This window comes from Pinus tabuliformis, chromosome 6 (genome assembly GCF_031772625.1).
Source record: "Pinus tabuliformis cultivar Carrire ecotype Pingquan chromosome 6, CPIR1, whole genome shotgun sequence".
NCBI classification, from domain to species: domain Eukaryota; kingdom Viridiplantae; phylum Streptophyta; class Pinopsida; order Pinales; family Pinaceae; genus Pinus; species Pinus tabuliformis.
This window is the reverse complement of record NC_142292.1, coordinates 671399161-671422406: the sequence shown is the minus strand read 5'-3', so window position 1 is coordinate 671422406 and position 23246 is coordinate 671399161. Positions and strand designations below refer to the sequence as shown.

General features: G+C 37.9%; 1 protein-coding gene across 1 annotated transcript in view; it reads right to left on the bottom strand.

Moving 5' to 3' along the window:
* Positions 1-721: 721 nt before the first annotated feature.
* Positions 722-23246, bottom strand: part of TBL12 (trichome birefringence-like protein (DUF828)) — a 113345-nt gene continuing 90820 nt past the window's right edge. Inside the window, exons 3-4 of the mRNA XM_089420693.1 lie at positions 1758-2007; positions 722-1455 (exon numbers count right to left, since the gene is read on the bottom strand). Coding sequence (XP_089276819.1) covers positions 1147-1455; positions 1758-2007 — 559 coding nt within the window. The 3' untranslated portion in view covers positions 722-1146. The remainder of the gene's footprint in view (positions 1456-1757; positions 2008-23246) is intronic.

Here is a 23246-nt window from a genome sequence, read left to right as displayed (position 1 = left end):
GGAAAATGTTAGTAATTAGATTTGGACAGATATATTGATTTTGTGAAATTATATTTTCAGAGATAGATTAAATATATTTCAACTATGCATAGTTAACAAGCAAGCACTAATGCTATTAACCTAATTTAAGTCAGAGATTCGAAATTTGGGGAACCTAAAAAACAAATCAAGGTTCAACGAACCTCATAGCCATTGACCAAGTCCATAGATCAAAACTCATAACCTCATGTCCAAACTCAAGTTTGTAATCTGTCCTTGCAATTTCGAACTCCGAGACAGCATTTTTCATGTTTATTGATGTTGATCTCTTACTATTTTATGTTGTATTTCATTTTAGAGTTAATATATGTATATATATAAAACATGTATATAGACAAACCTAATGACGAACCTCATCAAAAATTTCGATCTCGAAACGAATCTAATCATTGTCAAGCTGGAACCATGTGACTTGGGTTCTGCCAGCTCAAAAAGGAAAAACGAAAAGAAAACCACCAGTAAAATATTTTCTAAGAGAGAAAGTGTTGGAAATAGTTACAGTATCATACTCATAAACAAACCAGCTAGGGTGTTTGTAGGGGCCCAAAAGGTGCATGTTGTGAAGAAATTTCTAGAAGGAATGCATTCCAATGGGTTTGAAGTTGAATTGTGTCAGCAACATACACCATTAAGAGTTGAGGAATAAAGCATGTAGGTATCAGATAATTCAGTAAACAAAAGCTGGTAAAATCGGTGAGGTGAACGGGACATTGTTCACATTGCATATTTCATAACCACAATAAGAGACAAAAGGCATTAACTGTTTATCGATCAATGATTCCTGTAAAGTACAGTTCATGGAAAACTCTACTTTTGTCGTTTATATTCAATCACTGACATACCATGATGGAATATTTTCCATCCGTTCTTACCCCCATTGACAGCCAAATAAATTTCTAACAGTTTGATACCTGGTCTCCAGGGTCAATTATCTATCAGTTGTCTAAACTACAAACAACATGATACATACAGGAGTGACATAAAACTCAACTCCGAAAAAAGTATGCTAACTCAAGTACTGAAATTGCGACATATCTGAGATCCATGCTTGTGAGGAAACAGACATTGTTGCATCTGCTAAAACGTGATAGGAGATTACTTTAGTTATCACTTATCTAAGCTCAAGAGGCACTGACGTTTAGCATTCAAATGCTCTATGATTACTGCTGACAGCACATCAACCCATGTGTCAGGTAGACCAGGAAGGCACCAATGCATGCAATCTTGACCCCATATTGCGACTGCATCTTTTCCTCCAAGCCATAGGGCAGGATGAGCATCTGCTCTAAGCTCACTTAAATGGGTCAAATCCAATTGATGGATACTTGTTCTGTGCAGGGCATATTTGATAATAGAATTCACTTCTCTCGCTTCCCGATTTACTCCACCATTTTTAGGGTCAAACCATTCATCCAACTGTGCCAGAAAGAAGTGCAAATCATCAGTGGATGCTGTTGAAAAGTTGAACTTACCAAATTCTACACAATAAAAACAGCTTCAAATATGACAATCTGTCCAACAAAACTTGTTTGCACATGAAACATTGACAGCAAAGGAAACTGCCTTTCAGATATGAAGAACTACACATTTTGGTGCTGACAGCTGGATTATTACATAAATACAGAATCATGAAGTTACTTTACAGAATCATGAACTATGCAGCATTTTGGCAGTGGGATTCAAGGCGTAAAGAATATGCATTAATTGGTTGTCCATACCTTAATCTCATCAAGAAGTGTGTCAAATGTGCAACTGCCATTTTGATTCCACTCACCACCATAGAAATGTCTTGGGGATTGTGTCCTCCAAAGCTTTAGTCTATCCTTTGGAATTGTATTTTCAATATATGATGCCATGCTTTGTAGAACAATATGAAGTCCATCTCTTATACTTAATGTGGGAGAAATAAGCTTTCCTTCTTTGTGAAACATGAGTGGTGTCTCTTTAGGAAATTTAACTGAACTCCACCTGAAATTATAAATCAAGGAAAAATAAGGACTTGCAACCACTTAAGCATCCTAGTAGTTGCTGAAATGAAAATATATAGGCTACTTTGCTAAATAGAAGTTCATGTTGACATAACCTTTACATGTGATAGTCTAAAAGGCTGATGGAGAGTGGCTGGGTACTCTTTACAGTTGTAATTTCTCAATAAACTGGCTTATACCATCAAATCAATTACTCAGTGAGAACATCTAGAGATACAAGGCAAAGAACAGTGGGTTGGTCCATATGTATTTATAGATTTTAGCTGTGTTAGAAATTTATCATCAAATACTGGATATCATATCATCAAATTTTAATTGCATAAAGTGTTTCATGACAACAGCTGCCTTTTGCTGCAGGAAACTACCAAACACTTTTCTGCTCTCTTTAGGTGTGAGAAATGCTAATAATCAATAATCAAAGCATGGAAAAAGTTGGTTTACATGTATGATATTATTAATTCATAACATTGTTACTGCTGGAAAACAAGAATATGCAAGAAGAAGAAACGCATACAAGAGAATCGAATATCAACCAGTTAACTTTCTGTTTTTCTTTCTTGGCAGGCTTTATTGCATGTCAATATATGCATTTTTAGAGTATGGCATCCACTAGATTCCACTGCAATGTTAAAGCATTAAGTTCGCCTCTTCAATCAGTACATGATTAAACTATTCTGGATTGCCTGGATAGAAGAAATTGAACATAAAACACATGGAAATGTTTCATCTATGTTTTCATGTACTTTTTTTTTATAGGATGATGCACATGGAACACCATCATATTTGGCCGAGAACTTAATTTCCATGCCTCTATGCCTGTCACGGTTTGAATCTGGGTCACCAAGATGGCAACACCCTGTCTCAACCACTGGAGCACAGCCAAATGGACACACTTTCATATACTTGAACAAGTATCGATACAAAACTTGAGTATTGATATTACTTGTGCATAGAGTTTATTATAATAAATGTTATTCTTCTCACTGCTATTCCATGTATATACATGTGATTGTGGAAAGTGTCATTCTCCCAATCTTCTCAATGCTATTCTAGATTGCTTGACTTGATAAGCAATGTTGATGTTTGTAGCTTGGATAGGTACTTATGCACAGGTTCAAGTGTCAAGAAGTGTGGAAGCCATCCAAAGTCTTCACCTTAGCAAATTCACTTTCACTAAGGGAATTATTAAAGTGAAGTGCTTATTATAAAAGTGACTATAATCTAATAAAATGTACCTTTTTTTACATTAGTGAATTAGATAAATGATAAATCTTGATAGTTGATCGGGACTTAATCTCCACCGTCAATCTCATTGAGAAATTAGGGTTATGGAGACTTAGTCATCAATGGTTAATTGATACGATCAATAACTCAAAATTATTAAGGCAAGGCTAGGTGAATGAAAAACATACAAAAGAGGCATTAAGTGATCTCAACAAAAGTGATAAAGGACTTTCATCTAGTGATCAAGCCAGGGAAGACAGCAAGAGTAATCTGCAACCATGATAATTGAAAAAAAATGAATATTCATATTGTATGTGGATAACGTACAATAGTCCAAAACAACTATTTCTCATGTCATACAGAATAAACCATTCAATCGATGCAGTGTTACTTAGGAGTGGGAGCGGGAGCGGGGAGCGGGAGCGAAAACAGGGGTGGGAGCGACATTTTCAGAAGCTCCCGGTTTGGGAGCGAATTCCAGAGCATTTTTTATATAATATATATATATATATATATATATATATTATATTTACATATATGTCAACAGAAACATGTAGAATGATGAATTAGATATAAATAAATAAATAAATAAATAAAAACATATATTGAACCATATAACAACAATCATCTAGAAGTTACAATCTTCATCAACCACGTCCACAAGTTAGTAACATACAACATATTGAGTCTCATGATTCATCAATCTTAAAGTTTCAAGCTTTCAAAATTCAATATATAACATTTATCATCATTGATCACCAAAGTTGTACTTGTAAGCTAAGTGTAACCATTACAACAAATAATATCTAACATGAAATGAAATGTTATAAAATGAAACAACTTTCAACTTTCATGAAGCATCATATTCATAATTCATTACTAATGAGTTATAATTGCCAACTTCAAACTTAAATTGTCATATATTGTTTAAAAAAATATCATAATAAATATGAAAGAGTCAATAGTTATAAAAACTACTAGAAACTGGAAGAGACAAGTAAATCTATTATTTATTGCTTATGCTTGGGTCTATTGCCACCACGAGAAATATCTAATTTTCTAGTCTTGTTGGAAAATCAGGATCTTTGTCATTAATATCACCCTCTAAGAATTAATATCCAAAGGTATCTTTGTCATTACCTCTGTATCTGTATAGGGATCTTTGTCATTAATATCACCCTCTAAGCATTAACATAAGATAGAAAAAGCATAGCATGTCAAGTCAAGATTTTGTTTGAGTGATGCGTACATTTTTAGGAGGGTCATGATAGAGGAGTTCGACAACCAATGTCACTAACATCAAGGTACATAGAGGGATTGGTGCTCTTGATTAAATACGAGTTCCATACCCTAATACATGACAAAATTCAATGGAAACATTGCAATCCCCCAACCTGAAATCCTGAAAAACTGATAAGTCTGCTGGATTTTGAATGAAATCTAAAATTCTACTTTCTCCATATGAAATCCAATGAGGTCGGAACCACTCTCAAACATCCTGAGTCATTTCATGGTAATGTTAAAAATTTAAGTAAAAAGATGAAAATGAAGATTAAGGAGAATGTCACTTTTAAGAATTTAACATTACATGAATCGCATATCAATACTAGGGCCATAGGCTTGATCATTAAGCTACCCCACTCAAAACTTATTTGTTTCTGTGAAAAAAAATTGCATTTGGAACATTACTGCAAAAAAAATTTGCAAAAAAGGTTAAATGCTCCCGAAAAGGGAGGGAGCATTTTTTTTTAGGGAGCGCACTCCCGAGGTGCTCCGAAGCCACTCCCGCTTGGAGCGCGAATTGGGTGCGTGAGCAAGAGGTGGGGGGGGGGGGGGGGGGGGGCGCACTCCTCCGCAACCTTGAATTGATGTATGGTCCAATTGGTTCCTCAATGTGCCAGAGAACAAATGAACCATCTAGAGCCTCTTGTAGAAGATGTTGCAAAGCGTTTGTTGCCTAGACAGGGGATATACTAAGCAAAGAGGATCATTATTTCCAAGCATGTAGTATGTACTCATACAAGCCTCTTTCCTGCTAAACACGCTATTGTATTAAGTTATGATCAGGTGTTATTGCCCGACAAAGCCAATTGAGCTTTATCACTCATCTCGTGTTTGAATTGTATGTGTTGGGCCCTGGCAATGGACTAAATGTTCTTAAGTTAAGCTTGTAGTTAAGGTACTCTAGAGCATCTAAAATTTATTTTGTGCACAGAAGTGCTAGAATTGTGTACTAAGCTATGCCAAAAGTTGTCTACTATATGGGATTATTAAACTCTTCTCATCATGTAGCTAGAAGGACAATTATATGACGCGTTCAGGTTGGTGTCAAGTGTTTGGACACTCAAGGTTATAACCAAAATTATTAGATTGCATCTCCAACTAATGTCTAGATTAAACCTTTTTGGTAAGTCCTAAATACTACCTATCAAGACCATCTATTGGAGTTAACCCATAGGCTATAGCAAATTAGCCATGTTACCCACCAAAATGTGGGTAACACCATAGGAAAAAAAGATCTCCTTCTTTGGCTAGCCAGCCAGCAACCCTACATCATTCAGTACATGATGTTATGCCATGATCCTCCACCATATGCACCAATCAGGCACCTCTCACCATTTAGCATTCGTCTTGAAGGAAGATGGGTCATCATTCGGCAAATACTTTAACCATCTTGCAATCATGTGTTTTTACTTAATGTTTTGGGCATTCTAACATAGATTAAGGTAAGATCTCGATGATTTCCCAATCTTGAATGTAAACCCATTCTCTCACTTTACCAGGGAAGTTATAGGAGGGGCACTACTTGGGAGACTTGGATTGAAGTAGCATGTCCATGATATTCCATACTTACCCCCTTCCATCATTGCCCTGAGTTCATCTCCATTCTTCAGGCTTGTGGTCATCGGTCCATTGGGGTTGGCACTCTCTTATACTCATCCTTGAGTCTGGGCCATAAACTTTTCCCTGGAGGTTGATGCAACGAAAAGAATGTTAAAAGCATAAAATGGCCACAATGAAAGAAACAGAAAGTTAAAATGGAAAAGAAAGATGATACATTAATTAACACGTGGAAAAAAGCCTAGCATGAGCTCTACCCCCTTCATTAGCCATCACATAGTTCCTTGAGCACTTGATGCTCCATCACATAACAAAGGAACTCTTATCCATAACAACCCTTATGAGCAATAAATTGACTCATCATTAAGAAGTAAATAAATGCTAAATCATTAAAAGCAAGCTTGGGTTCCTAAGTTATGCTCCCATTCAAAGCATGATCATAAAGAAGTAAAAGGTGCACCAAAGGAGTGGAAAAAGATGGCCAAGGAAAGGGGTAACGCATGCCTCCACGATTGCTCCCTCTTTACATCTATACACTCAAGATGATGGACCTCCATCAACTAGTTCCATGGCCATGGCACCTTTCCCCGAAGTCCTTCCCCTCCATTGCCACTATTATCACAAGCACCTATGGATTGAAGGGTTGACCTAGGACATGTCATCTCCCCTTAGGGTTTGGAAATACCTAATAAGGTTGACCATATAGCCATCCCTAAAACATGTAGGGAACACTTTTACGAGACTTAGTCTAGATAGATATTTGAAGGTGATCTTAGTTTGAAGTGTTATTATGCTCTTAACAATTAAATATGGTCCACTATGATGTATATATGGTCATTGACCCTAATGATTGGAGGCTCACCTTCCCTTGAGATGGCTTTGCTAGGTGGTTCTTCGCACAACAACGAAGGCATTTGAGGGCACATTACATCACTCCACTATATAGCTTGTCCAAGCCGTTTTGCACCTTCCAAAGAGCAATGATGACCTTGCAGATGCAAGCATTGCGCCTCTAGAGCAAAGCATTGAGAACTTTGATGAATCCAAATGATGACTATCATGCCAAAGTACCCCCATATGCTAAAAGGTTGAGCTTCTCTTTCTTGGTGTTGGATTTACTTCATGTTGTACCAAGCAAATCCAGGATGCCCCAAGCTAGCCTTGACACTATTTGATAGACGTTTCTTATTTTGGAGTCCAAATGATGATGATCATCCTCAGGATGACAAGAGAGGACTTGTACTCACTCATGGAGCCCAATATTGGAGAGAGAAAGTGCTTCGTCACCCATCTCGCCCTTGGGAGGGTGATGTAGAACACCTAGAGCATGGTTTTTGGACATGGAGGCAACTTGAGGCACTTCTTGAGGTTTTCCCTCAAAATTCGGAGTTGATTATGGTGACGGGGCACCTCCTTAGCCCATCCCACACCTTCATGTGGCATTTCCTGCTCAAAAAGGAGATGCCATCATGCTTTTAGAGGACATCAACCCACACGTATGGGCATCTATGGCATTATTTTATTGTTTTGAGCTATGGGGTTGGTTTGTAACCCATTGTCAAACACTCAAAGCCAAACTTGTTTTAGGGATTTTAGGCTTATTTTTTTGTAAAAAGTGAAGAGATAGACATCATAGAAATAGAGGATACCTCCACTTCATTTAGACATCATCACACTTGTGAATTCAGAGTGTGAATTGCCTTGTCTGCTTCTATACTTGGTAAAAATGTGATTTTTGTGGAGCATCTTATTACTGGAAATTGATTTTTGCATTGGAGATGTCCTTTTGGGATTGAAAGAAGGCTTTTCTTGGAAGAATTTGTAATTTTATTGCTATTTTTTCTATATTTGGCATGTGAATGAATTTATGCTAGGGCTTCTAAATGCTCCATGACTAAATGCATATTGTTTATTGGAGATCTTAGTAAATTTTTGCACATAAAAATTATTTTTCGTTGAAACCTATAGAAGAACTCCTAGGGTGCATCTTCTATATTTAATTTTTCCCCTCAATGAAAAATATAGTTAGGGTTTTACAAGGGGAAAATTATATTTCTCCCCTTACTCTAATCAATTTTCATCTTCCTTTAAGAATTTTCCCTAAAACTCCATTTTCCCATGTTAGATTAGGCACTAGCCAAGGTTGTGTTGATCAAAAATTATTAAAACCTAAATATATTTTTGTTTCTTTTATCTCTCCTAGGCTTTTTAGGGAAAGTCACTAAGGTTTTTCTAGAGCCAATTTGCTTGTAGGGCTAGTTTCAGTGGATGCTTATGGATGAAATTCCAAGTTTTCCCTCTACAAACCTTTTAGACGCAAAATCTAGTTTTGATTGTGGTGAAACTTCCCTAAGTAGTGCTGACATCATCCTTACCAAATTCCTTTGTGCTTCTAGAAACCCTAACCCCTAGCCAAGCTTCAATTTGAAGCCTACTTGAGGGTTTTCCCTATTTCTTTGTGGATCTAATCATTACAAGAACCCTTTCTTTGACTTCTACATGTCTAGATATTCTTTTATCATTGCATATTAATAAGCCCTAGCTTGTAGTAGTCCTTAGTTAGTCTAGGGTTAGAATCCTTGCTTCTTTATAAAGAAAATTTGAGCATATTCCATCTTTATGGTATCTTTCCCTAGTCTATTTATATCACCTTGATCCCTCTAATTAGGATATTCAATATCCTTATAGGTGAATATAGTGAAGCCTCCCTTGCGGTGAAATTCCACTAAACCACGGGAAGAAGATCGTTGAGGTGATAGTGGCAATCCTTCCTCATTATTGCCATAGGGTCTGGCCCTTGCCTTGTGATTCCCCTCACAAGGCCTACTAGAGTTTGTGGCAACATTTTTGGCGTAGTTGCCGGGGAGGAGTTGACTCAACCTCCTTGTAATTTGAAGTCTAAGCTTCAACAAAAACTTGATGAGAATGGTCTAAAAACTACAGCATAAGTTCTCATCTAACGACTCCATTGTCATGAGGGGAGAAGATCTTGGTGTGATCCTCACATATCAAAGAAGGACAAATTCCCCTAAGATTCTTGTCCTTGATAGATTGAATACAACAATTAACATGAAGCCTTGGATGATTTACACTATGTCTCCTTTTAAATTACAAGGAATCCTAGGATATCTGCATCATATGCCCAAAAATTACAAATAGTTACCATTGTTTCATGGAGATACTTCTCATGATCCAAAGAAACACTAAGAGACTTTGGAATAGCTTGTTCTTCTCACCTAAGTAAGGAAATTGAACATGATGTGGTAATGATACGTTTTTTTCTATCCTTAGAGGAATACGCAAAGGAATGGTTCCAAACCCCCCTAACAAGTGTAAACGCTCATGGAGTGACCTAACAAATGTCTTCTCAATTAGGTGGATTGAAGAAACAAACATTGTGGACCTATAACATGATTTTTTCTTAGTTAAAAACTAAAACTATCTAAAACTATCAGGGAATTCACCTAGAGGTTTAACCACTTAATAGCCATGATACCTGAAAAATTAATACCTCTTGATGAGTTGGTCCTCTTTTCATACCTTCAGGAATTTGTAGGAGAAATGTCATATCGCATTAAGGATAAGGATCCTACAACAAATTCACAATCCCAAGACAATGTTATCAAGATATATGATCTCATGAGACAAGAACATCATGAGCCTGAAACGGCATATGTTTCCTCAATAAATTTCACAAAAAATGCTAAATGCATATTTGGAGAATGGATGCCCATTATGATGAAAACTTACAAAGCCATTGCTGATCAAATTAACAAAATAGAATAAGATCAAAACATCGAGCAGCAAATTCCCAATGAGCACCTTGAAAAACATCACACTAATGAGAATGATGAAACTGATCCTCCCATTGTGTTATACACACGAAGTTTGATGAAAGCCACCCCTCATTCTTCATAACTCTTGAGATCAATAGTTGTTTGCTACATAATTGCATGCTTGACTCAAGGGAATCAACTAACATAGTGCATTTGAAGATCATGAAGCAATTAGGGCTAGAAGTTATAAGACCATATACGAATGTATGTGAGATTGACTCAAAATCCATTGAAGTATGTGGATTGATTGAAAATATGCATGCATCACTGCACGGGCACCTTGAAAAGAAAATATCTATGAATATGATTGTAATTGATATTCTTGATGCATAGAAAATGTTGTCCAAGGAGTGGGCTGCCAACTTGGAAGGCACCATCCAAATGGACATGTCATACATAAAAATTCCCATGAGACAACAATCTTATGCCCTAATCTTTAGGTGACCTTCAACCCGGCCTTTAGTAGAGCAACAAAAAGTGTGGTCACTGTGGTGTACTATTGTATGAACCCTAATGACTTAAGCGCTCATTATTGCTTCAAGCTCAATATTGCACAGCATTGAGTTAGCAGCGTACGAGTATAGCCAATTTCATTCCTGAGACGGCAACAAACTCAGGAACACCATGACTTGTTGGAACCTTGACTGGCTGGTGTCATTTAGGGGCACCTTGATGGGACCGCCTAGCCTCTCTTCGAGTATCCACTCTTAACGGGCGGACGAGAGGTGGCGGGTTAACGGAGTTGAGGTTTAGGTTAGGGAGTAAGGTCGCCTTGCCTTATTTACTAGGGTGCCACTCATGACGATGGTCGTAAGGGGGCAACCCCACCAGTTCTCCCAACCCATCCTTGTGGGATGGGGTGTCCCTGGTTAGGGAGTTGGGCTGCCTTGCCTCACATAAATGGTGCCACTCGTCGAGGTATAATAACTGGTGGACCTGAGGGTGCGACCAGGATCCCAGCCCATCCTTGTGGGATGGGGTGTCCCTTTTGGGTACCAGCCCCACCCCTTTTTGGGGTTGAGGTTAGGGAGCAAGGTTGCCTTGCCTTACCATTATGGGGCCACCGTGTTCAAGTGGTCCCTAAAGGGACAACCTTGACGGTTCTCCCAGCCTATCCTTGTGGGATGGGTTGTCCCTTGATCCCTTTGGGGGGTGGGGGTTACCGTTTGAAACCCTAAAGGGGGACAGAAATGGGGGTGTACTATCCATGATAGAGACCAAGAAGAGGATTGTGAGTGTGGAGATTGGAGGATATCAAAAAGAGTAACATCACTTGAGCAAGAAATGGATAGAATTTGAACCATGTATTTTGATGAAGTTTGTTCCAAGTTTGGCTCAAGGGGTGAGATTGTTTTGATATCACCCTCTAAGAGGCATACTATGTTCTCATGCAGGCTTGTATTCCAATGCACTAATAACATAGCTAAGTATGAGGCTCTTATTTTAGGATTGGATTTGGCTCTTGGAAAAGGGATAAAATATTTGAAAGTGAAAGGGGATTCAAACCTAATTGTTTCCCAAATCAAGGGACCTTTTGTTGATTTTCTAGCGCACCTGCTAGAATTAAGTTTTTCTTCACCTGATAACTACATCAATGATCAATTAAACATCAGTTTTACATAACATTAAATTCAATATCATTTAGGAAGTTGTTTAGAAGAAAAACATCAACTAATAAACATGAAAGAGCAGTAAAATAACCATGAAACAAAGAGACAATAGACAGAAAATTAGGCACATAGCCAGGGCAAAACCCACAAGGGGAAAACACAGTAAAAGTTCTTCCTTACGAGAGAGAGAGAGAGAGAGAGAGAGAGAGAGAGTTTCTAGATTTATCAATACATCATAAATAACCAATAGCAGAATAATAGCCAAACCAGTAACCAAAATCATGATCAAGTGCCATGTCAAAATCCAAGTCCCTAAAATTTTGGCCCTCCCTAGAATTTCGGCCTCCTCCAAAAATTTCGGCCCTCTTGTAATTTCATTAGATCAGAGATGCATGAGACCAATTTGACATATCCAAATGAGGAGAAATGATCTCCTTTATATAGCCTTCAAGTGGTGGTTGAATGGATGCCACTTAGGGGCCTAGCTGACCTGATAGATCTGGAGGCAAACTTAAAAATTTTAATTTCCATTTATTTTTCAAGATGAAAATACCAACCATGGCTACCGTATTTTTCAACACTCCCTCTTAGCCAAGGAGGTACTTTTCATTCTCTCTCTCAAGGTCATTCTTTCTTACCAATCGTAGGTCTCATAGCCCACAACCTAAGGAAGGGATCACAAATACAAATCTCTCTCTCTAACAGGCTCAATCTCCTCGACTAATTATAGGTCTCACAACCCAACCTAAGGGAGAGACCATTAGTCTCATCATAAGGAAAGATACATAGCATCCATCCATCTCAAATCATCTCCCCGACCAAGAGGTCATACAGCACACAACCTAAGGGAGGAATCAAGAATAAATCTCTCGGACCATAAGGTCTCACGGCACACAGCCTACAAGAGGAATCAACAATACATCTCCTGAACCACAAGGTCTCATGGCACACAGCCTATAGGAGGAATCAACAATATAGCTCTCGGACCACAAGGTCTCATGGCACATAGCCTACAGGAGGAATCAACAATGCATGTCCAGGACCACAAGACCTCACAGCACACAGCCTACAGGAGGAATCAACAATACATCTCAAAGACCACAAGGTCTCACGACACACGGCCCACAAGAGGAATCCACAATACATCTCCTTAACCACAAGATCTCACGGCACACAGCCTATAGGGGGACAGCCTATAGGGGGAATCAACAATACATCTCTCAGACCACAAGGTCTCACGACACAGCCTACAAGAGGAATCAACAATACATTTCCCAGACCTCAAGGTCTCACGACACACAACCTACAGGAGATGGTCCATAATATGATGCTATGTAATTCTCCCTCTTCAAGGAGATTCTCATTCATTCCAGTTTCTTTACATCATCAACCAGTTCAATGTCATAAATGTAGCCATGGTGGATCTCAACCATTTCAACTAACAACGGCATTCAATTGTTTATTCAGCTTCAACCAGAGCTTCTATCATAAGTAAACATCATCAGTTATCAGCAAACAATAATAGACTTCAACATCGGCTTCTTTCAGAAGCAATCATCGGCAACCATAGTAGAGTCAAATAATAAGTGGCTTCTTACAGAAGTGAATATCTGTATCCATAGTCGAATCCGGTGAATAATTAATGGCTTCTCTCAAACGCAAGCATCAACAACCATAGTAGAATCTAGCAGACCATAACCGAATCCAACAGATAACAAGTGGCTTCTTACTGAAGCAGGCATCAACAACCATAGTAGAATCCAGTGGACCATAATCGAATTCAATGGATAACAAGTGGCTTCTTACAAAAGAAAGCATCAACAACCATAGTTGAATCCAACACACCATAATCAAATCTAGCAGATAACAATAGACTTAAGCGGAAATAAACATCATCATCAACGAACCAATCAGAGAATCAACCGGATCAATATCAGAGTCTCGCAGCTTCTTCAAATTATTAATCGGAGAGATATCAACGGACGTACAGTCCATCATGCCAAAGATATCACCTGACACCAGGCTCATGCCTTTACAAAAGCAACTCCCTCTTACATAGAAGTCCTCTACATAGCAGAAAAGTTGTGGGCTCAGTTTTAGCATATCTGGATCAACATCAGTCTTAAAAACTTCTAGTCATCTTCATAGAAACATGCTTCAATCAAGCTAATCTTGTCTGCTCCCTCTGAGTATAGAGCCTATCACGAGTCTTTTTGTCACATTGTTCTTCCATCATTTCCAACGATTTTCCACATCTTGGCAGTCTCCATTATGTACCTGCAAACCTCACTAGGAGGCTATGGAAGAACAAGAACAACCAAGCAAGCCAAGAGACTCATAATGAAATAATCAATAGAAACAATCAAGATAATACTTATCTCTTGAGAGTGTGTCAGCTCCCTCTTGATCTTTAGCCTTCTCTGATCGAGTCAATCCCATCACATCAAGGAATCCATATCATCATCAAAGAGTTGACATCATTAAGGATTCCACATCATCAAGAAGTCCCAGTCATCAAGGAATCCACATCATAATTAAGGAGTTATCATCATCAACAAAGAGGAGTCCCGGTCATCAAGGAATCTATATCATAATTAAGGAGTTATCATCATCAACAAAGAGTTCACAGAGTCCAAGTCATCAAGGAGTCCATATCATCATCATCATCAAGGAGTCTACATTATCATGGAGTCCATATCTTCATCATCATTAAGTAGTCTTGTCCACATCACCAAAGATTCCACATAAGTAGTACATATGATCTATATTATCAAGGAGTCCATATCATCATCAAGTCAAAATCATTATCATCAATGAGTTCATGTCATCAACAAGTCCATGTAATCAACGAATCCACATTATCATCATGAACATCATCGGGGAGTTCAAATCACCATCAAGGAGTCCAATCATATCATCATCAATGAGTCATACATCATTCTCAACAAGGAGTACTTATCATCATCAACATGAAGTACACATTGTCAACATCATAGAGTATGCATCATTCATCATTAAGGAGTCTGCATCAACATCCTCAAGGAGTCCATATCATCTTCCACATCACCAAGAAGTCCATATCAGTATCAAAGAGTTCACATCATCAAGGAGTCCATCATCCACATCTTCAAGGAGTTTACATCAACATCAATAAAGAGTTCACATCCACATCATCAAGAATTCTATATCATTAACGAGTCCAAAACATGACTTCACATTATTAACAAATCCACATCATTATTAATGAGTCCATATCATCAACAAGGAATTAGGGTTAGGTTCATTAGACTTAGATTTTCTTCTCCAAACCCAACCTAGGGTTTTACAAATCATAGACAATCCAATGTCAGTATTGATTGAAACAACAAAAGAAACACAAGATACTTATCTTTGAGATCAAGATAACTCCCTCCTGGTCCTGAGTCCCTTTAGAATCCAACCAGCTGGCAGCAAATCAGCCTCAACATCAAGATGTCAGATCTTTTAGCAATCAATTCATAAGCCCAACATTTTCTCAACCACTTATATCGAGGTAGGGTAAACAGCTAGGATTATAGCATCAAACCCTAATATATTTTCAAGTTTACAAAGCCTCAGATTCTCAGCATATGTATATGTCATTGCCTTCTTTCATCATGTTACTTCATTCAATAGCAGCGAGCAATCTTTGAGTCCATAAGCCCTAGGCTTTCATTTCCAACCCTTCTGACTTGATAGGGTTTGCAATCTGATTTGCTAGGGTTTTGAATTCAACCCCTAATAACTCAAATTTGGCCTAGGGTTTACAAACCCTCGATGTGAAACATTCATCCCCGCATTTGTGACTCTTAATGTCAATCATCAAACCTAGGGTTTGGACCCTAGTCAAATCAGTGTCAAAAATCATATGAAACTTATCCTTGCAATCTTTAAAAAAAATGTACAACCCTTAGGGTTTCTCTTGTTCAAACCCTTTATAAAAGATCCTAGAAATGTTTTCGACTGTTAAACCCTAGATATAGCAGATTCATCAACTCTCGATATCCTTTGCAATAGGAGACAACAAAAACAACATTACCTTTAATAAAATTTCTTGTTTACTCATTCATGTCAGCATTTACTAGACGAGAAGCATATGGTAAACCTTTTGAAATCTCATAGCAGAGATCTACTATTCCTCAAACTTGTCAACAAGTACATGACAATATCTTTCACAACCTATCTCAATTTCAAATCTTCAAACTTATGAAGTGAAAGGCGACCTTCTTCTATATATATAGATGAAGAATTCAGAAATGACAGTGATAAACTCATAAAAGCTAAATCCTTAAGCTTAACATTGATCCACAGTTTATTTTGACTTCTTTTCAGACTATTCCTTAATAACCATGCTATCACAAAACTCATACAAGGATATCAACCTCAGGAAATCAATTTATATCTCTGATAATAATGTCATAGCTCAAACCAAATACCTTCAATGTCGACTTTCTAGTAGGGCTTGACACTTTCCTTCACACTTTACTATATGTGTCAAAAATTGCTTACAGAAAATACTTCAGGAGGTAACCACTGCAACATACTCAGATGAGAATCCAATCAACAGATTATGCCATTACAGGCGGACCTCAGAGAACTCGGGCTTCCAAGTGCCCAAGGATTCTCGCATAAGAGCTTTGCATCTTCCTTCACCATAGATTACCACATAGCCCAGCTAGAGATGGAATTAATACTAGTTAAGCCCTTGTATTATTCTTCTTTAGCACTTCATATGACTGATTAGGATTGGCAGGTGTAGATCAATCATAGCACAAGATAATAATAAGTCTCAAACTTTACCACAGGCCTAAAGCTTGGATCATGAAATGCAACAGAAGGACATGACCTAGGATTAGTTGTTGCATTGAAGAACATCTACCAGAGATCTAGCTACCACAAGGATGTAACTCAGAACTTCAGTTCTTTGTTTCAGAATCTTAGATCCCATAAATTTGAATCATCACATAGACTTGGACCAAAATCTCGGATCTCCACAGTATTATTGGATCACAGAAGGCTTGTAGCATGATGGACTAGATGACTTAGTCTCAAAGATTTGTAACAAGAAGAGGGTACTCATCCATGTCTCAGAACAGTATGCTCATACTTGTATCACAGAGAGAGAGGATTTCGGACTTGTATATGTCACAAGAGAACTTGCATACAAAATACAGACCTTCGGCCTCCTTAGAAAGGAATTTGGCCTACTGAGCAAAATTTGGCTCTCCCTTGTTGCCACAGAAGCTTGTATGAATTATCACAGCAACTTCTTTTCTTAAAGACACAGCCACACGACTTCTTCTTACAGGCTAGAAGAATCTCGATCCTGTGATTAGTTACTTCAATCCTTCCACAATTACTACCACAAGAAAATAGTCATATTCCTCCTTTGCTTCACTACAGATGAACTCAGTCCTACAGGTGAGCTCGACCTAGGGTTTCATCAGAAAAACTTAGTCACAACAGAACTTTGTTTGTTGTGTTCATACCTTTGTTGGGCTCTGTATTAACCTGTTAGACTTGGAAAGAAACCAAACTGTACTAGACCTTCTTATCTATCCAATATAAGGGACTCAGCCCTGATTGTTACAGCTTGTAATACTTGACCCTAGCACAATCCTTATCACAAAAGACTAGCCCAAAATCCATGCCATAAACCAATACCAACTCGGCCTCAGTCAAATATTAAAAAGAGAACAGAAGGTGCCTCCAAGGACACAGATTTTGTAAACAGGTAATCCTTCCTGCTCTTCAATTTTCAATGCTTCCCTGGCTCTGATACCATGTTGATTTTCTAGGGCACTTGCTAGAATTAAGTTTTTCTTCACCTAATAACTACTTCAATGATCAATTAAACATTAGTTTCACATAGAATTAAATTCAATATCATTTAGGCAATTATACAGAAGAAAAACATCAACTAATAAACATGAAAGAGTAGTAAAGTAACCATGAAACAAAGAGACAAGAGACACAAAAAATTAGGTACACAACCAGGGCAAAACCCATAAGGGGAAAACCCAGTAAAAGTTCTTCCTTATGAGAGAGTTTCCAGATTTATCAATACATCATAAATAACAAATAGCAAAATAATAGCCAAACCAGTAACCAAAATCATGATCAAGTGCCATGTCAAAATCCAAGTCCCTAAAATTTCGGCCCTCCCTAGAATTTCGACCTCCTCCTGAAATTCCGCCCTCCTAAAATTTCGGCCCTCCTGTAATTTCGTTGGATCAGAGATGCATGAGACCAAGTTGATGTGTCCAAATGAGGAGAAATGATCTCCTTTATATAGCCTTCAAGTGGGGGTCAAATCGGTGCCACTCACATGACCTAATAGATTTGGAGGCAAACCTAAAAATTTTAATTTCCATTTATTTTTCAAGATGAAAATATCGACCATGGCTACCATATTTTTTCAACACATTTAATGCCAAAAATGAAAAGCTCAAGAAGTACAAGGAGTTAGTATGTCACAGTGGAATGGTTTGAAACTTTCAGTGTTGATGTTGTCCCCAAGGAAAAGAATGCCATAGCTAATTCCTTGGCCATATCGACCACTACTTTATAACCACCCAATGAGACCACTACTACATTGGGAGAATTTACCATGGAAGTGATCTTTAGGCCAGCCATACCTAACAATCAAGATTACTAGCAGGTGTTTGAGGATGATGCTCATATTGTAGGCTTCCTCCAAAATAATAGCCAAGACAATAATTCGAATGAAGTAGGGAAGAATGAACATTGTATCTCTAACACGAAAAAGGAAATATCCATCGAAAAATCTTTCGATTGGAATGATAAGTGTAAGATGGGTAAAGTAGTTGATGAATCCCCTGATATTGTTGAGATCAATCTAGGGGCGAAATCTAATCCCCAATTAATTAAAATAGGAAAAGGAACCTCCAAACATGAAAGAATTGAACTTGAGAAGCTTCTCCAAGAATTCAAAGATGTGTTTGCATGGTCATACCAAGATTTGAAGGCTTATAGCAAAGATGTCACCCGCATACCATTCCTTTAAAAGAAGGAACCAAGCCAATAAGACAAAAGTTGTGAAACATATACCCTAAGCTTGCCCCCTTAGTTAAGGAAGAGCTTCAAAAGATGTTGGATGCCAAGATCATATCCCCTATAAGCCATTCCTCATGGATATCTAATTCAGTAATTACCAGAAAAAAAGAATCATAGCATTAGAATTTGTGTAGATTTCAAAGATCTAAACCAAGCATGCCATAAAGATAATTACCCACTGCCTAACATGGAAAACCTCCTACAATGAATCATAGGATCTGGAATAATGTTCATGTTAGATGGATTTTTAGGATATAAGTGGTGGTAAAAAAAGAGGACCAATTGAAAATTGCTTTCACCATGCCATGGGGAACATATAAATACTTTAAGAATGCCATTTGGTTTGCTAAATGTGAGATCAACTTTTAAAAAGCCATGGATTTTGCTTTTAGAGACCTCATTGGTAAGAACATGGAAATATATCAAGATGACTTGAATGTGGCATCAAAAGAAATGGAATGTTGAGAAATCTATAGGGCTGCAATTAGGATGATTTCTCTTAAACTTGAGAAATGCTTGTGATATATTTTTATTTTTCTTGATTATTAGCTTCTTCTCTTATTATTATGTTGTTGTTATCATCAAACAGCTGTTGAAAAATGTGTAACTAGGTTCGGTCTTCATAAATATGAAATGTACTTTTGATTCTTGTATTTTGAAAAATGAATTAAAATTATCATTGTTATTTTTGGAGCATGGATTTCATGCTCAAGGTCTTATTTTAGAGGTCAAGCACCCATTGAGTGCTTCTAGGGTTTGTCCTAGATCAAGAAGTCAAAAGAGTCATTGTCATAAGTTGAAGAACCCATCGGGCACATTGTAACTTGTAAAGAAAATTACTTTTGTCATTAAAAGTGTCAAAATACCTTCAAGACTAAGTCGACCTGGCAGCAAAGAAGTCGACATATTTTGAGGAGCCACGTCCACCTTAAGAAGCCTGTATAAAGGAGGGAACTCGACCTCCATGGAACACATTCATCACTCACTCATTCAAGCGAAGGAGGAAGAAGAAGAAAGCGGTGAAGAAGGAAGATGACGAAGAAGATTTGTTTTTGGGCTAATTCTCTCTCACACGTGCAAAGAAGGAAGAGGACAAAGAAGATTTGTTTTTGGGCTAATTCTCTCTCACACGTGCGAAGAAGGAAGAGGACGAAGAAGATTTGTTTTTGGGCTAATTCTCTCTTACACTTGCGAAGAAGGAAGGCTAGGGTTTTGCTGCTTCAAGGTCGAAATTCTCTATCTGTTGGATGAGGATCAAAATTGTTGAAAGGACTTAATAAGTCACCTTCTAGCCCTAGACAAGGAAGCAAGGCAAGTGAAGTTGTTGGGAGGCCTTGGAAGCCTAATTTCGCTCACGTGTGGAAGAAGCAGCAATTGCAGGGGGCGAAAATTTTAGACCTACAGTAGAGGCCAAAATTCTGAAGTTGGGGGTCGAAGTTGTGCTACTGATTTCACTGGGTTTGACTTGGACAAAGGAAACACATCATCCAAAAGGGTTGGACTTGGTCTTGAATGGTATTGGTCTTGGTCTAGAGGTCTTGGAATTCGTCAATTGAAGAATCAATAAGAAGAGAAGAGATTTGTGGGTTTTCCTCTCAAGTGGAGAGGTTTTGGCCTTGGCTTGCAACCTACATTCTGTGTTCTTGTGTACTATTCTTCTTCTTGTTTTGGTAGTTGTTTGATGGTATAAGAACATAATAATAAGTCAAGAAGCTAGTAGGTAAGAAATGTTAAAAAGACATCACAACCAGTTATCAAGTAAAGAGAAATCATTCTATCCACTACCCTATAGATTTCTCAACATGGTATCAGAGCAAAGGCTCGCTAAGGGCATGATGACGATATCATCTACATGGAAGAATTTCTTGAAGAAGTGTGCAAAGGTAGCAAGTCATCTCAAGAAGGGCATGAAAGAAGTATGGGATCTCCTATTCTCGATTATGAAAAAGGTGATTAAGACATCTACAATGGACGAAGATCTATTCTCAACACTCATTAGTAAGTTTCAAGATGAGAATATTTGGGTAATCGACAATGGAGCATCAAGGCATATGACTGGTCAACACAAGCAACTAAAGACATTATCAAAAGGAAAGTCCTCTTACTTAGTAGAACTTGGTGATAATAAAAGCTACATTGTAAGAGTAATAGGATCAACTTCGTTGGAGCTGGAGAATGGAGGAAATATTCATCTCAACAATATCCTATTTGTTCCAGGTTTGCATAGGAATTTACTTCCAATTTCATGTCTAGAAGATAAGGGTGATAGAGTTGCTTTCATTGATGGAAAGGTTGTAGTATGGGGTAAAAACTCAAGTATAGAAGATGCAAGGATAATTGGAATTCGTGAAGGAAGACTTTATAGATTGAAGTTTGGCATAGAAGATTTGGTCATCCTCACTACAAAATTCTACCTTCTCTAAATACTATTGTCAATGGCATCCCTGAACTAAAAGAAGATCATGAAGAATACGCAAGGGATGTGCATTGGGTAAGAACACCAAGAGACCATTCAGAAGCAGTGCTTCGAGATCAAAAGAAATCTTGGATCTTATTCATTTTGATGCATGTGGTCCTATGAACCCAAAATCACTTGGAGGTCATATATTATTTGACATTTATTGATGACCATTCAAGAAAAACTTCGGTTTATCTTATGAAATCCAAGGATGAAGTATTCAACAAATTTCAAGAATTCAAAGCTGAAGTAGAGAACCTTACAAAAAGAAGAATAAAGATCCTAAGATCCGATAATGGAGGAGAGTATACTTCAAAGGAGCTCATAGCTTTTTGTAGGGAGGGTGGGATTAAGAGGGGGTTGATAGTCCCATACAATCCCAAACAAAATGGAATTTCATAACGAAAGAATCGATCCATTGAAGAAAGTATGAAAACCATGTTACATGATGAAGATTTGCCGAAATTTTTGTGGGGTGAAGCTACGAAGACAGTTGTGTACATATAAAATCGAAGTCCCCACAAGTCACTAGATAACATGACTCCTGAAGAAGCATTTACTAGGAAGAAACCAAGCATGGATCATCTCTGAATTTTTGGTTGTCCTATCTATATTCATATACCAAAGGACAAAAGAAAGAAGTTGGAATCATCAAGGATGAGGGGAACATTTGTTGGCTACAGTAATTCTTCTAAGACCTATAGGATCTACATAAAAGTAGAACACCAAATAGAAGTTAGTCGAGATGTGATGTTTGACAAAAGTATTGCTTTCAAGAAATGAAACAGTCTCCCTATGGACTCTGATGATGAAGAACTTCCATTATTTGACGAAAAAGTTACTAGGGAGGAAGCAGAATCAAATCATGAAGATGAAGGTCCCGGTGAACCTATACAACATGTGGTAATCCCCGAGACTAGAAAGAAGCCTAATTGGTTAAAATATACTCTTCTAGATGCAGAGGGTCATGGAGCAATTAAAGGTACATTTAGAGAAAGCAAGAAGCCCAAAAAATATTTTGGGTATGTGGCATATATGACAAAACTAATAGAAGCAGAGCCATCCACCGTTGAAGAAGTTGCCAATCACCGAGAATGGAAGGATGTCATGAATGAAGAATATCAATCGATAATGAAGAATGGGGTATGGGAGATCGTTCCTAGGCTTGAAGACAAGTACGTGGTAACTTCCAAGTGGCTCTACAAGATTAAACATAAGGCAGATGGAAGTATTGACAAGTACAAGGAAAGACTTGTGGCTAGGGGCTTCTCTCAACAAGACGGCATTGATTATGAAGAGACATTTGCTCCAATAGCAAAGTATACAACTATATGATCACTGGTCTCTTTGGCAACATCAATGGGATGGAATATTCATCGAAAGGATGTCAAGACTGCATTCCTAAATGGCACAATTGATGAACAAATCTATATAGAGCAACCCTTGGGATTTGAAGTCAAAGATAGAGAAGCATATGTTTGCAAGTTGAAGAAGGCATTATATGGCCTTAAGCAAGCACCAAGGGCATGGTATGCAAGGATGGATGCATACCTACAAAGATTGGGCTTCACAAAGAGTTTTGTTGATCTGAATCTCTACATCAAGGTTGTAAAAGGTGAGCCTGTGATTATTCTTTTGTATGTGGATGATCTTCTCTTAACAGGTGTAGAAGGTTGAATCCAAGAATGCAAGAAGCAGCTAGCAACAGAATTCGATATGAAGGATCTTGGGTTGATGCACTACTATTTGGGACTAGAAGTTTGGCAGGGACTTGATGAGATCTATCTAGGTCAAGGGAAGTATGTGATCAAGATGTTGAAGAGGTTTGACATGATGGATTGCAAACCTATGACAACCCCCAATGATCACAAACTTGAAAAGACTAAGGAGTTCTGAATCTAGCCCAGTGGATCCAACCAAGTATAGACAATTGATTGGCTCACTGATGTACTTGGTAAATACTCGACTAGAAATATGTTTTGCAATGAATGTTCTCAGTCAATTCCAAGTGGAGCCGAAGCATGATCATTGGATAGCAGCCAAGCATATACTGAGATATCTACAAGGAACAATCCACTAATGCCTGAAATATGAAAGGAGGAATAATGTCCACTTGATTGGATATACAGATTCCGACTAGGGAGGCAGTGAGCAG